The sequence below is a fragment of the Leptosomus discolor genome, chromosome Z, assembly GCF_034619465.1.
Source record: "Leptosomus discolor isolate bLepDis1 chromosome Z, bLepDis1.hap2, whole genome shotgun sequence".
In the NCBI taxonomy this organism is placed as follows: Eukaryota; Metazoa; Chordata; class Aves; order Leptosomiformes; family Leptosomidae; genus Leptosomus; species Leptosomus discolor.
In genome coordinates this window covers 84,237,471-84,248,580 of record NC_141419.1, presented here as the reverse complement: position 1 = coordinate 84,248,580, position 11,110 = coordinate 84,237,471, and the positions used below count along the sequence as shown (strand labels likewise).

At 69.2% G+C, this 11,110-nt stretch overlaps 5 protein-coding genes across 10 annotated transcripts in view; 4 read left to right on the top strand and 1 right to left on the bottom strand.

Annotated features, from left to right (window-relative positions):
* UBAP2 (ubiquitin associated protein 2) overlaps positions 1-11,110 on the bottom strand; it is a 113,610-nt gene that overhangs the window by 28,548 nt on the left and 73,952 nt on the right. The window lies entirely within an intron of this gene.
* On the top strand, positions 758-1,357 carry LOC147413367 (interferon-like). Its single transcript, XM_086479639.1, is given in 4 exon segments — positions 758-862; positions 864-1,211; positions 1,213-1,287; positions 1,289-1,357. Coding segments are annotated over 4 exon segments (597 nt in total).
* LOC147413366 (interferon-like) lies at positions 3,745-4,345 on the top strand. The gene is given in 5 exon segments (XM_086479637.1): positions 3,745-3,913; positions 3,916-4,019; positions 4,021-4,246; positions 4,249-4,272; positions 4,275-4,345. Coding segments are annotated over 5 exon segments (594 nt in total).
* Positions 6,746-7,342, top strand: LOC147413365 (interferon-like). Its single transcript, XM_086479664.1, is given in 4 exon segments — positions 6,746-6,850; positions 6,853-6,892; positions 6,895-6,912; positions 6,915-7,342. Coding segments are annotated over 4 exon segments (591 nt in total).
* LOC147413364 (interferon-like) lies at positions 9,754-10,350 on the top strand. Its single transcript, XM_086479662.1, has one exon. It carries the CDS (start codon positions 9,754-9,756, stop codon positions 10,348-10,350), a length of 597 nt encoding a protein of 198 aa, XP_086335788.1.

The window sequence follows — 11,110 nt, the reverse complement described above, 5'->3', positions numbered from 1 at the left end:
TCGCCGGCAGCAAAACTCTTCCCTTCTTCCTCTTCCTTTTTCCCCCTGCCCGCCTTCCCCGTTCTCATCGCCTTCCAACACAGGAGCTGGGGCAGCCCCGGCCGACAACACAGCCGCTGCTCAAGGGCCCACCGCCGGGGCCACCTCCTCGCAAAGCCACCCCCAGGGCCTCGCTCCGCCAGGGGGCTCCCCACGCTCTGCCAAGTGACACCACTTCACAACCCTTCCCCGGGCGCAAAGGAAAGCCCGGCCAAGATGAAAACAAAGGCCAGCCACAAGCGAAAGGAAAACCCACCGCAGCCAAGCCCAGGGCATCGCCGACCGAGAAGGCACGCGGGCGGGCGGGCGGGCAGGAAGCGAGGGGAACTTCAGCCGCAGAAAAGAGGCACCCCAGCTCGCCCTGCAGCCAGCAGGGAAACCCGAACACACCTCCCCGCCACAGCTGCCCCCAAGGGCCCTGCCCCAGCGCTTTCGCATCCCCCGCCGCTCCGCCACCACACGCAGCCTCCCCCAACAAAGCACCGCCACCGCCCTCCCCACGCACGCCCGCCCCACCAACGCACTTCCCCAAGACCACCGCAGCCACCGGCCAAAACCGAAAACCGCAGCCGGAAACTCGCCGCAATCAGAAAGCGAGGAAGGGAAAGCGCCCGCACCACATAAAGCCGGCCGCCCGGCACCACCCCAAGCACAGCGCCCGCCCGCACCGCCACGCAGCCTCACCAGCCTCCTGCCCAGCACCTCCCACGCACCCACCATGCTGCGCCCCGCCACCCCACGGCCCCGCCTGCGCCACGGCGCCCCGCCGCTCCCGCTCCTCCTGACGGCTCTCGCCGCCGCCGCCGCCACCGCCGCCGCCACCCGCCTGCCACCCCCTGCGGCCCCGCGACGCCACCTTCCCCTGGGACAGCCTCCAGCTCCTCCAGGCCATGGCTCCCAGCCCGCCGCAGCCCTGCCACCACCACCACGCGCCCTTCCCCTTCCCCGACACCCTCCTCCGCACCCCCCACCCGCAACAAGCCGCCGCCACCGCACGACGCATCCTCCAGCACCTCTTCGCCACCCTCAACGCCTCCACCACCCCCCAGCACTGGGACGCCCACGCGCGCCACCACCTCCTCAACAACCTCCACCACTACATCCACCACCTCGACCAATGCCTCACGGACAACGGCACGCTCTTCGCCAGCCAAGGGCCCCGCCACCTGCTGCCTCCGCATCAACAAATACTTCGCCGACATCCACCGCTTCCTCCGCGCCCACAACCACAGCGCCTGCGCCTGGGACCCACGTCCGCCTCGAGGCTCGCGCCTGCTTCCAGCGCCTCCACAACCTCACCCGCACCACCAACCACTAGCCCCACCGCCCCGCACCGCACCGCCCCGCGCGCCCCCACCCCCCTCGCGCCCTCCGCCTCCCGCCGCTCGGCCTCTCCTTACACAACTCCCTCTATTTATTACGGGGACAACGGGGTTTAGCTATTTATTCACCTATTTATTTCACACAAAATAAAAGACCTCCTGCAAAAACACTGACCGTGCCTCTTCTCTCACAAGCACACGAGCCAGCCTCTGGGGCGGGGGGGGGGAAGACACCTCCGCTCAACGCCTCCTCCAAGCCCCGCTCCCAACGGGGCTCTGCGCGCCCCCTGCCCGCCCTTCGCTTTGCCGCCTCCCCAACGAGCCACTTGCCCCCACCTCTTGGCAAAACCCCTGACGGCCCGTAGCCACCGGCACCACCGGCGCCTCTTCGGCCCTTCTCTCCTCAACACCTTCCACCTCCCAGACCGCTTGCCAAACACGGCGCATCGGCTCCGCACTCCGCAGGACCAGCAACGCACCCGCACCTCTTGCGCAGGCCCTCCACAAAGACAGAGCGCCACCAAAGCCACCGGAGCCTTGCAACACCTCTCCCACAAAGACAGGCTCGGGGTTCTGCCGCCCCCGCAAGACACGCCTCCGCGCAGACCTTACGGCGGCCTCAAGGGGGCTCAGGAGAAACACGGGGACAGACGCTCTCGCAGGGCCTCTGGCCGCAGGACAGCGGGGACCGCGCCTGAGCGACGAGGCGCCACGTTCACACTAGCCACCAGCAGGGCACCTTTCCGCAGGACGGTGCCCAAGCACTCCAACGCGTCGCCCGGACAGGCGGCGGCTGCCCCCGCCCCGCCAACGCTCAAGGGCACGGTGGACGGCGCTCTGAGCAACCTCAGCGACTTGAAGACGGCCCAGCTCCTGGCCGGCGGCTTGCCCCGCGGCACCCTCGCAAGGTCCCTCCCCACCCAAACCGTTCCAGCGTTCCGTCAAGGACAGGCACGGCACGCCGCGCCTCCCTTCGCATCGCTTCCCCTGCTCTCCACACCTCACGCGTTCCTCGCCACAACGCGCCGCCAAACGCCCGGCAGCACCAGCTCGGCCGCGGCAGCCCGCACAAGCTCCCGCCAGGGACCTCCAACGTCAGCCTCCCGCCGTAGCTGCCGCGACGGCCCCTACTGACGCCAAACCAGCCCCCACGGGCCAGCGCCCCAAGCACACCACCCACCAACGCAACGCTGCCCGACCAGACCACGGCTCCCTGCCCGACGCCGCCCGGCCACCCCCACCACCGCCACCCCACGCACACGCTTCCCCTGCTCCAACAGCTTTCACAAAACACGGGGCAGCCTCTCTCGCACCAGCACAACACGACCCTTCGGAAGGCACCCGAAAACTTTAGCCACCGCAACCTCCGCCGCCTCCTCCTCTTCCCACTACACCTCTACAACCACCTCCGCGGGCTCAGCTCCACCTCCGCAGCGCTCGGCGACACCCCTCCTCTAGGGCCGCAGGGCCTCAGGCCAGCCCACACGCAAGGCCCTTCGCTTACGGGCGCCATGTTCTTCTTTGCTCTCCAGACACCTCGGGCCAGGAGGCACAGGAAACCCACCGCCACTTCGCTACAGGGCCACACGCCTGCGACCCAACGCCGCCGCCGCCGCCGCCGCGGCAGCAGCGCCGGCAGCAAAACTCTTCCCTTCTTCCTCTTCCTTTTTCCCCCTGCCCGCCTTCCCCGTTCTCATCGCCTTCCAACACAGGAGCTGGGGCAGCCCCGGCCGACAACACAGCCGCTGCTCAAGGGCCCACCGCCGGGGCCACCTCCTCGCAAGCCACCCCCAGGGCCTCGCTCCGCCAGGGGGCTCCCCACGCTCTGCCAAGTGACACCACTTCACAACCCTTCCCCGGGCGCAAAGGAAAGCCCGGCCAAGATGAAAACAAAGGCCAGCCACAAGCGAAAGGAAAACCCACCGCAGCCAAGCCCAGGGCATCGCCGACCGAGAAGGCACGCGGGCGGGCGGGCAGGAAGCGAGGGGAACTTCAGCCGCAGAAAAGAGGCACCCCAGCCTCGCCCTGCAGCCAGCAGGGAAACCCGAACACACCTCCCCGCCACAGCTGCCCCCAAGGGCCCTGCCCCAGCGCTTTCGCATCCCCCGCCGCTCCGCCACCACACGCAGCCTCCCCCCAACAAAGCACCGCCACCGCCCTCCCCACGCACGCCCGCCCCACCAACGCACTTCCCCAAGACCACCGCAGCCACCGGCCAAAACCGAAAACCGCAGCCGGAAACTCGCCGCAATCAGAAAGCGAGGAAGGGAAAGCGCCCGCACCACATAAAGCCGGCCGCCCGGCACCACCCCAAGCACAGCGCCCGCCCGCACCGCCACGCAGCCTCACCAGCCTCCTGCCCAGCACCTCCCACGCACCCACCATGCCTGCGCCCGCCACCCCACGGCCCCGCCTGCGCCACGGCGCCCCGCCGCTCCCGCTCCTCCTGACGGCTCTCGCCGCCGGCCGCCGCCACCGGCCCGCCGCCACCGCCTGCCACCCCCTGCGGCCCCGCGACGCCACCTTCCCCTGGGACAGCCTCCAGCTCCTCCAGGCATGGCTCCCAGCCCGCCGCAGCCCTGCCACCACCACCACGCGCCCTTCCCCTTCCCCGACACCCTCCTCCGCACCCCCCACCCGCAACAAGCCGCCGCCACCCGCACGACGCATCCTCCAGCACCTCTTCGCCACCCTCAACGCCTCCACCACCCCCCCAGCACTGGGACGCCCCACGCGCGCCCACCACCTCCTCAACAACCTCCACCACTACATCCACCACCTCGACCAATGCCTCACGGACAACGGCACGCTCTTCGCCAGCCAAGGGCCCCGCCACCTGCTGCTCCGCATCAACAAATACTTCGCCGACATCCACCGCTTCCTCCGCGCCACAACCACAGCGCCTGCGCCTGGACCACGTCCGCCTCGAGGCTCGCGCCTGCTTCCAGCGCCTCCACAACCTCACCCGCACCACCAACCACTAGCCCCACCGCCCCGCACCGCACCGCCCCGCGCGCCCCCACCCCCCTCGCGCCCTCCGCCTCCCGCCGCCGCTCGGCCTCTCCTTACACAACTCCCTCTATTTATTACGGGGACAACGGGGTTTAGCTATTTATTCACCTATTTATTTCACAACAAAATAAAAGACCTCCTGCAAAAACACTGACCGTGCCTCTTCTCTCACAAGCACACGAGCCAGCCTCTGGGCGGGGGGGGGGAAGACACCTCCGCTCAACGCCTCCTCCAAGCCCCGCTCCCAACGGGGCTCTGCGCGCCCCCTGCCCGCCCTTCGCTTTGCCGCCTCCCCAACGAGCCACTTGCCCCCACCTCTTGGCAAAAACCCCTGACGGCCCGTAGCCACCGGCACCACCGGCGCCTCTTCGGCCCTTCTCTCCTCAACACCTTCCACCTCCCAGACCGCTTGCCAAACACGGCGCATCGGCTCCGCACTCCGCAGGACCAGCAACGCACCGCACCTCTTGCGCAGGCCCTCCACAAAGACAGAGCGCCACCAAAGCCACCGGAGCCTTGCAACACCTCTCCCACAAAGACAGGCTCGGGGTTCTGCCGCCCCCGCAAGACACGCCTCCGCGCAGACCTTACGGCGGCCTCAAGGGGGCTCAGGAGAAACACGGGGACAGACGCTCTCGCAGGGCCTCTGGCCGCAGGACAGCGGGGACCGCGCCTGAGCGACGAGGCGCCACGTTCACACTAGCCACCAGCAGGGCACCTTTCCGCAGGACGGTGCCCAAGCACTCCAACGCGTCGCCCGGACAGGCGGCGGCTGCCCCCCGCCCCGCCAACGCTCAAGGGCACGGTGGACGGCGCTCTGAGCAACCTCAGCGACTTGAAGACGGCCCAGCTCCTGGCCGGCGGCTTGCCCCGCGGCACCCTCGCAAGGTCCCTCCCCACCCAAACCGTTCCAGCGTTCCGTCAAGGACAGGCACGGCACGCCGCGCCTCCCTTCGCATCGCTTCCCCTGCTCTCCACAACCTCAAGCGTTCCTCGCCACAACGCGCCGCCAAACGCCCGGCAGCACCAGCTCGGCCACGGCAGCCCGCACAAGCTCCCGCCAGGGACCTCCAACGTCAGCCTCCCGCCGTAGCTGCCGCGACGGCCCCTACCGACGCCAAACCAGCCCCCACGGGCCAGCGCCCCAAGCACACCACCCACCAACGCAACGCTGCCCCGACCAGACCACGGCTCCCTGCCCGACGCCGCCCGGCCACCCCCACCACCGCCACCCCACGCACACGCTTCCCCTGCTCCAACAGCTTTCACAAAACACGGGGCAGCCTCTCTCGCACCAGCACAACACGACCCTCCCCCTCGGAAGGCACCCGAAAACTTTAGCCACCGCAACCTCCGCCGCCTCCTCCTCTTCCCACTACACCTCTACAACCACCTCCGCGGGCTCAGCTCCACCTCCGCAGCGCTCGGCGACACCCCTCCTCTAGGGCCGCAGGGCCTCAGGCCAGCCCACACGCAAGGCCCTTCGCTTACGGGCGCCATGTTCTTCTTTGCTCTCCAGACACCTCGGGCCAGGAGGCACAGGAAACCCACCGCCACTTCGCTACAGGGCCACACGCCTGCGACCCAACGCCGCCGCCGCCGCCGCCGCGGCAGCAGCGCCGGCAGCAAAACTCTTCCCTTCTTCCTCTTCCTTTTTCCCCCTGCCCGCCTTCCCCGTTCTCATCGCCTTCCAACACAGGAGCTGGGGCAGCCCGGCCGACAACACAGCCGCTGCTCAAGGGCCCACCGCCGGGGCCACCTCCTCGCAAGCCACCCCCAGGGCCTCGCTCCGCCAGGGGGCTCCCCACGCTCTGCCAAGTGACACCACTTCACAACCCTTCCCCGGGCGCAAAGGAAAGCCCGGCCAAGATGAAAACAAAGGCCAGCCACAAGCGAAAGGAAAACCCACCGCAGCCAAGCCCAGGGCATCGCCGACCGAGAAGGCACGCGGGCGGGCGGGCGGGCAGGAAGCGAGGGGAACTTCAGCCGCAGAAAAGAGGCACCCCAGCTCGCCCTGCAGCCAGCAGGGAAACCCGAACACACCTCCCCGCCACAGCTGCCCCCAAGGGCCCTGCCCCAGCGCTTTCGCATCCCCCGCCGCTCCGCCACCACACGCAGCCTCCCCCCAACAAAGCACCGCCACCGCCCTCCCCACGCACGCCCGCCCCACCAACGCACTTCCCCAAGACCACCGCAGCCACCGGCCAAAACCGAAAACCGCAGCCGGAAACTCGCCGCAATCAGAAAGCGAGGAAGGGAAAGCGCCCGCACCACATAAAGCCGGCCGCCCGGCACCACCCCAAGCACAGCGCCCGCCCGCACCGCCACGCAGCCTCACCAGCCTCCTGCCCAGCACCTCCCACGCACCCACCATGCCTGCGCCCGCCACCCCACGGCCCCGCCTGCGCCACGGCGCCCCGCCGCTCCCGCTCCTCCTGACGGCTCTCGGCCGCCGCCGCCGCCACCGCCGCCGCCACCCGCCTGCCACCCCCTGCGGCCCCGCGACGCCACCTTCCCCTGGACAGCCTCCAGCTCCTCCAGGCATGGCTCCCAGCCCGCCGCAGCCCTGCCACCACCACCACGCGCCCTTCCCCTTCCCCGACACCCTCCTCCGCACCCCCCACCCGCAACAAGCCGCCGCCACCGCACGACGCATCCTCCAGCACCTCTTCGCCACCCTCAACGCCTCCACCACCCCCCAGCACTGGGACGCCCACGCGCGCCACCACCTCCTCAACAACCTCCACCACTACATCCACCACCTCGACCAATGCCTCACGGACAACGGCACGCTCTTCGCCAGCCAAGGGCCCCGCCACCTGCTGCTCCGCATCAACAAATACTTCGCCGACATCCACCGCTTCCTCCGCGCCCACAACCACAGCGCCTGCGCCTGGGACCACGTCCGCCTCGAGGCTCGCGCCTGCTTCCAGCGCCTCCACAACCTCACCCGCACCACCAACCACTAGCCCCACCGCCCCGCACCGCACCGCCCCGCGCGCCCCCACCCCCCTCGCGCCCTCCGCCTCCCGCCGCTCGGCCTCTCCTTACACAACTCCCTCTATTTATTACGGGGACAACGGGGTTTAGCTATTTATTCACCTATTTATTTCACACAAAATAAAAGACCTCCTGCAAAAACACTGACCGTGCCTCTTCTCTCACAAGCACACGAGCCAGCCTCTGGGGCGGGGGGGGGGAAGACACCTCCGCTCAACGCCTCCTCCAAGCCCCGCTCCCAACGGGGCTCTGCGCGCCCCCTGCCCGCCCTTCGCTTTGCCGCCTCCCCAACGAGCCACTTGCCCCCACCTCTTGGCAAAACCCCTGACGGCCCGTAGCCACCGGCACCACCGGCGCCTCTTCGGCCCTTCTCTCCTCAACACCTTCCACCTCCCAGACCGCTTGCCAAACACGGCGCATCGGCTCCGCACTCCGCAGGACCAGCAACGCACCCGCACCTCTTGCGCAGGCCCTCCACAAAGACAGAGCGCCACCAAAGCCACCGGAGCCTTGCAACACCTCTCCCACAAAGACAGGCTCGGGGTTCTGCCGCCCCCGCAAGACACGCCTCCGCGCAGACCTTACGGCGGCCTCAAGGGGGCTCAGGAGAAACACGGGGACAGACGCTCCTCGCAGGGCCTCTGGCCGCAGGACAGCGGGGACCGCGCCTGAGCGACGAGGCGCCACGTTCACACTAGCCACCAGCAGGGCACCTTTCCGCAGGACGGTGCCCAAGCACTCCAACGCGTCGCCCGGACAGGCGGCGGCTGCCCCCGCCCCGCCAACGCTCAAGGGCACGGTGGACGGCGCTCTGAGCAACCTCAGCGACTTGAAGACGGCCCAGCTCCTGGCCGGCGGCTTGCCCCGCGGCACCCTCGCAAGGTCCCTCCCCACCCAAACCGTTCCAGCGTTCCGTCAAGGACAGGCACGGCACGCCGCGCCTCCCTTCCCATCGCTTCCCCTGCTCTCCACACCTCACGCGTTCCTCGCCACAACGCGCCGCCAAACGCCCGGCAGCACCCAGCTCGGCCACGGCAGCCCGCACAAGCTCCCGCCAGGGACCTCCAACGTCAGCCTCCCGCCGTAGCTGCCGCGACGGCCCCTACCGACGCCAAACCAGCCCCCACGGGCCAGCGCCCCAAGCACACCACCCACCAACGCAACGCTGCCCGACCAGACCACGGCTCCCTGCCCGACGCCGCCCGGCCACCCCCACCCACCGCCACCCCACGCACACGCTTCCCCTGCTCCAACAGCTTTCACAAAACACGGGGCAGCCTCTCTCGCACCAGCACAACACGACCCTCCCCCTCGGAAGGCACCCGAAAACTTTAGCCACCGCAACCTCCGCCGCCTCCTCCTCTTCCCACTACACCTCTACAACCACCTCCGCGGGCTCAGCTCCACCTCCGCAGCGCTCGGCGACACCCTCCTCTAGGGCCGCAGGGCCTCAGGCCAGCCCACACGCAAGGCCCTTCGCTTACGGGCGCCATGTTCTTCTTTGCTCTCCAGACACCTCGGGCCAGGAGGCACAGGAAACCCACCGCCACTTCGCTACAGGGCCACACGCCTGCGACCCAACGCCGCCGCCGCCGCCGCCGCGGCAGCAGCGCCGGCAGCAAAACTCTTCCCTTCTTCCTCTTCCTTTTTCCCCCCCCCTGCCCCCCCCCCCCCGCCTTCCCCGTTCTCATCGCCTTCCAACACAGGAGCTGGGGCAGCCCCGGCCGACAACACAGCCGCTGCTCAAGGGCCCACCGCCGGGGCCACCTCCTCGCAAGCCACCCCCAGGGCCTCGCTCCGCCAGGGGGCTCCCCACGCTCTGCCAAGTGACACCACTTCACAACCCTTCCCCGGGCGCAAAGGAAAGCCCGGCCAAGATGAAAACAAAGGCCAGCCACAAGCGAAAGGAAAACCCACCGCAGCCAAGCCCAGGGCATCGCCGACCGAGAAGGCACGCGGGCGGGCGGGCGGGCAGGAAGCGAGGGGAACTTCAGCCGCAGAAAAGAGGCACCCCAGCTCGCCCTGCAGCCAGCAGGGAAACCCGAACACACCTCCCCGCCACAGCTGCCCCCAAGGGCCCTGCCCCAGCGCTTTCGCATCCCCCGCCGCTCCGCCACCACACGCAGCCTCCCCCCAACAAAGCACCGCCACCGCCCTCCCCACGCACGCCCGCCCCACCAACGCACTTCCCCAAGACCACCGCAGCCACCGGCCAAAACCGAAAACCGCAGCCGGAAACTCGCCGCAATCAGAAAGCGAGGAAGGGAAAGCGCCCGCACCACATAAAGCCGGCCGCCCGGCACCACCCCAAGCACAGCGCCCGCCCGCACCGCCACGCAGCCTCACCAGCCTCCTGCCCAGCACCTCCCACGCACCCACCATGCCTGCGCCCGCCACCCCACGGCCCCGCCTGCGCCACGGCGCCCCGCCGCTCCCGCTCCTCCTGACGGCTCTCGCCGCCGCCGCCGCCACCGCCGCCGCCACCGCCTGCCACCCCCTGCGGCCCCGCGACGCCACCTTCCCCTGGGACAGCCTCCAGCTCCTCCAGGCCATGGCTCCCAGCCCGCCGCAGCCCTGCCACCACCACCACGCGCCCTTCCCCTTCCCCGACACCCTCCTCCGCACCCCCCACCCGCAACAAGCCGCCGCCACCGCACGACGCATCCTCCAGCACCTCTTCGCCACCCTCAACGCCTCCACCACCCCCCAGCACTGGGACGCCCACGCGCGCCACCACCTCCTCAACAACCTCCACCACTACATCCACCACCTCGACCAATGCCTCACGGACAACGGCACGCTCTTCGCCAGCCAAGGGCCCCGCCACCTGCTGCTCCGCATCAACAAATACTTCGCCGACATCCACCGCTTCCTCCGCGCCCACAACCACAGCGCCTGCGCCTGGGACCACGTCCGCCTCGAGGCTCGCGCCTGCTTCCAGCGCCTCCACAACCTCACCCGCACCACCAACCACTAGCCCCACCGCCCCGCACCGCACCGCCCCGCGCGCCCCCCACCCCCCTCGCGCCCTCCGCCTCCCGCCGCTCGGCCTCTCCTTACACAACTCCCTCTATTTATTACGGGGACAACGGGGTTTAGCTATTTATTCACCTATTTATTTCACACAAAATAAAAGACCTCCTGCAAAAACACTGACCGTGCCTCTTCTCTCACAAGCACACGAGCCAGCCTCTGGGGCGGGGGGGGGGAAGACACCTCCGCTCAACGCCTCCTCCAAGCCCCGCTCCCAACGGGGCTCTGCGCGCCCCCTGCCCGCCCTTCGCTTTGCCGCCTCCCCAACGAGCCACTTGCCCCCACCTCTTGGCAAAACCCCTGACGGCCCGTAGCCACCGGCACCACCGGCGCCTCTTCGGCCCTTCTCTCCTCAACACCTTCCACCTCCCAGACCGCTTGCCAAACACGGCGCATCGGCTCCGCACTCCGCAGGACCAGCAACGCACCCGCACCTCTTGCGCAGGCCCTCCACAAAGACAGAGCGCCACCAAAGCCACCGGAGCCTTGCAACACCTCTCCCACAAAGACAGGCTCGGGGTTCTGCCGCCCCCGCAAGACACGCCTCCGCGCAGACCTTACGGCGGCCTCAAGGGGGCTCAGGAGAAACACGGGGACAGACGCTCTCGCAGGGCCTCTGGCCGCAGGACAGCGGGGACCGCGCCTGAGCGACGAGGCGCCACGTTCACACTAGCCACCAGCAGGGCACCTTTCCGCAGGACGGT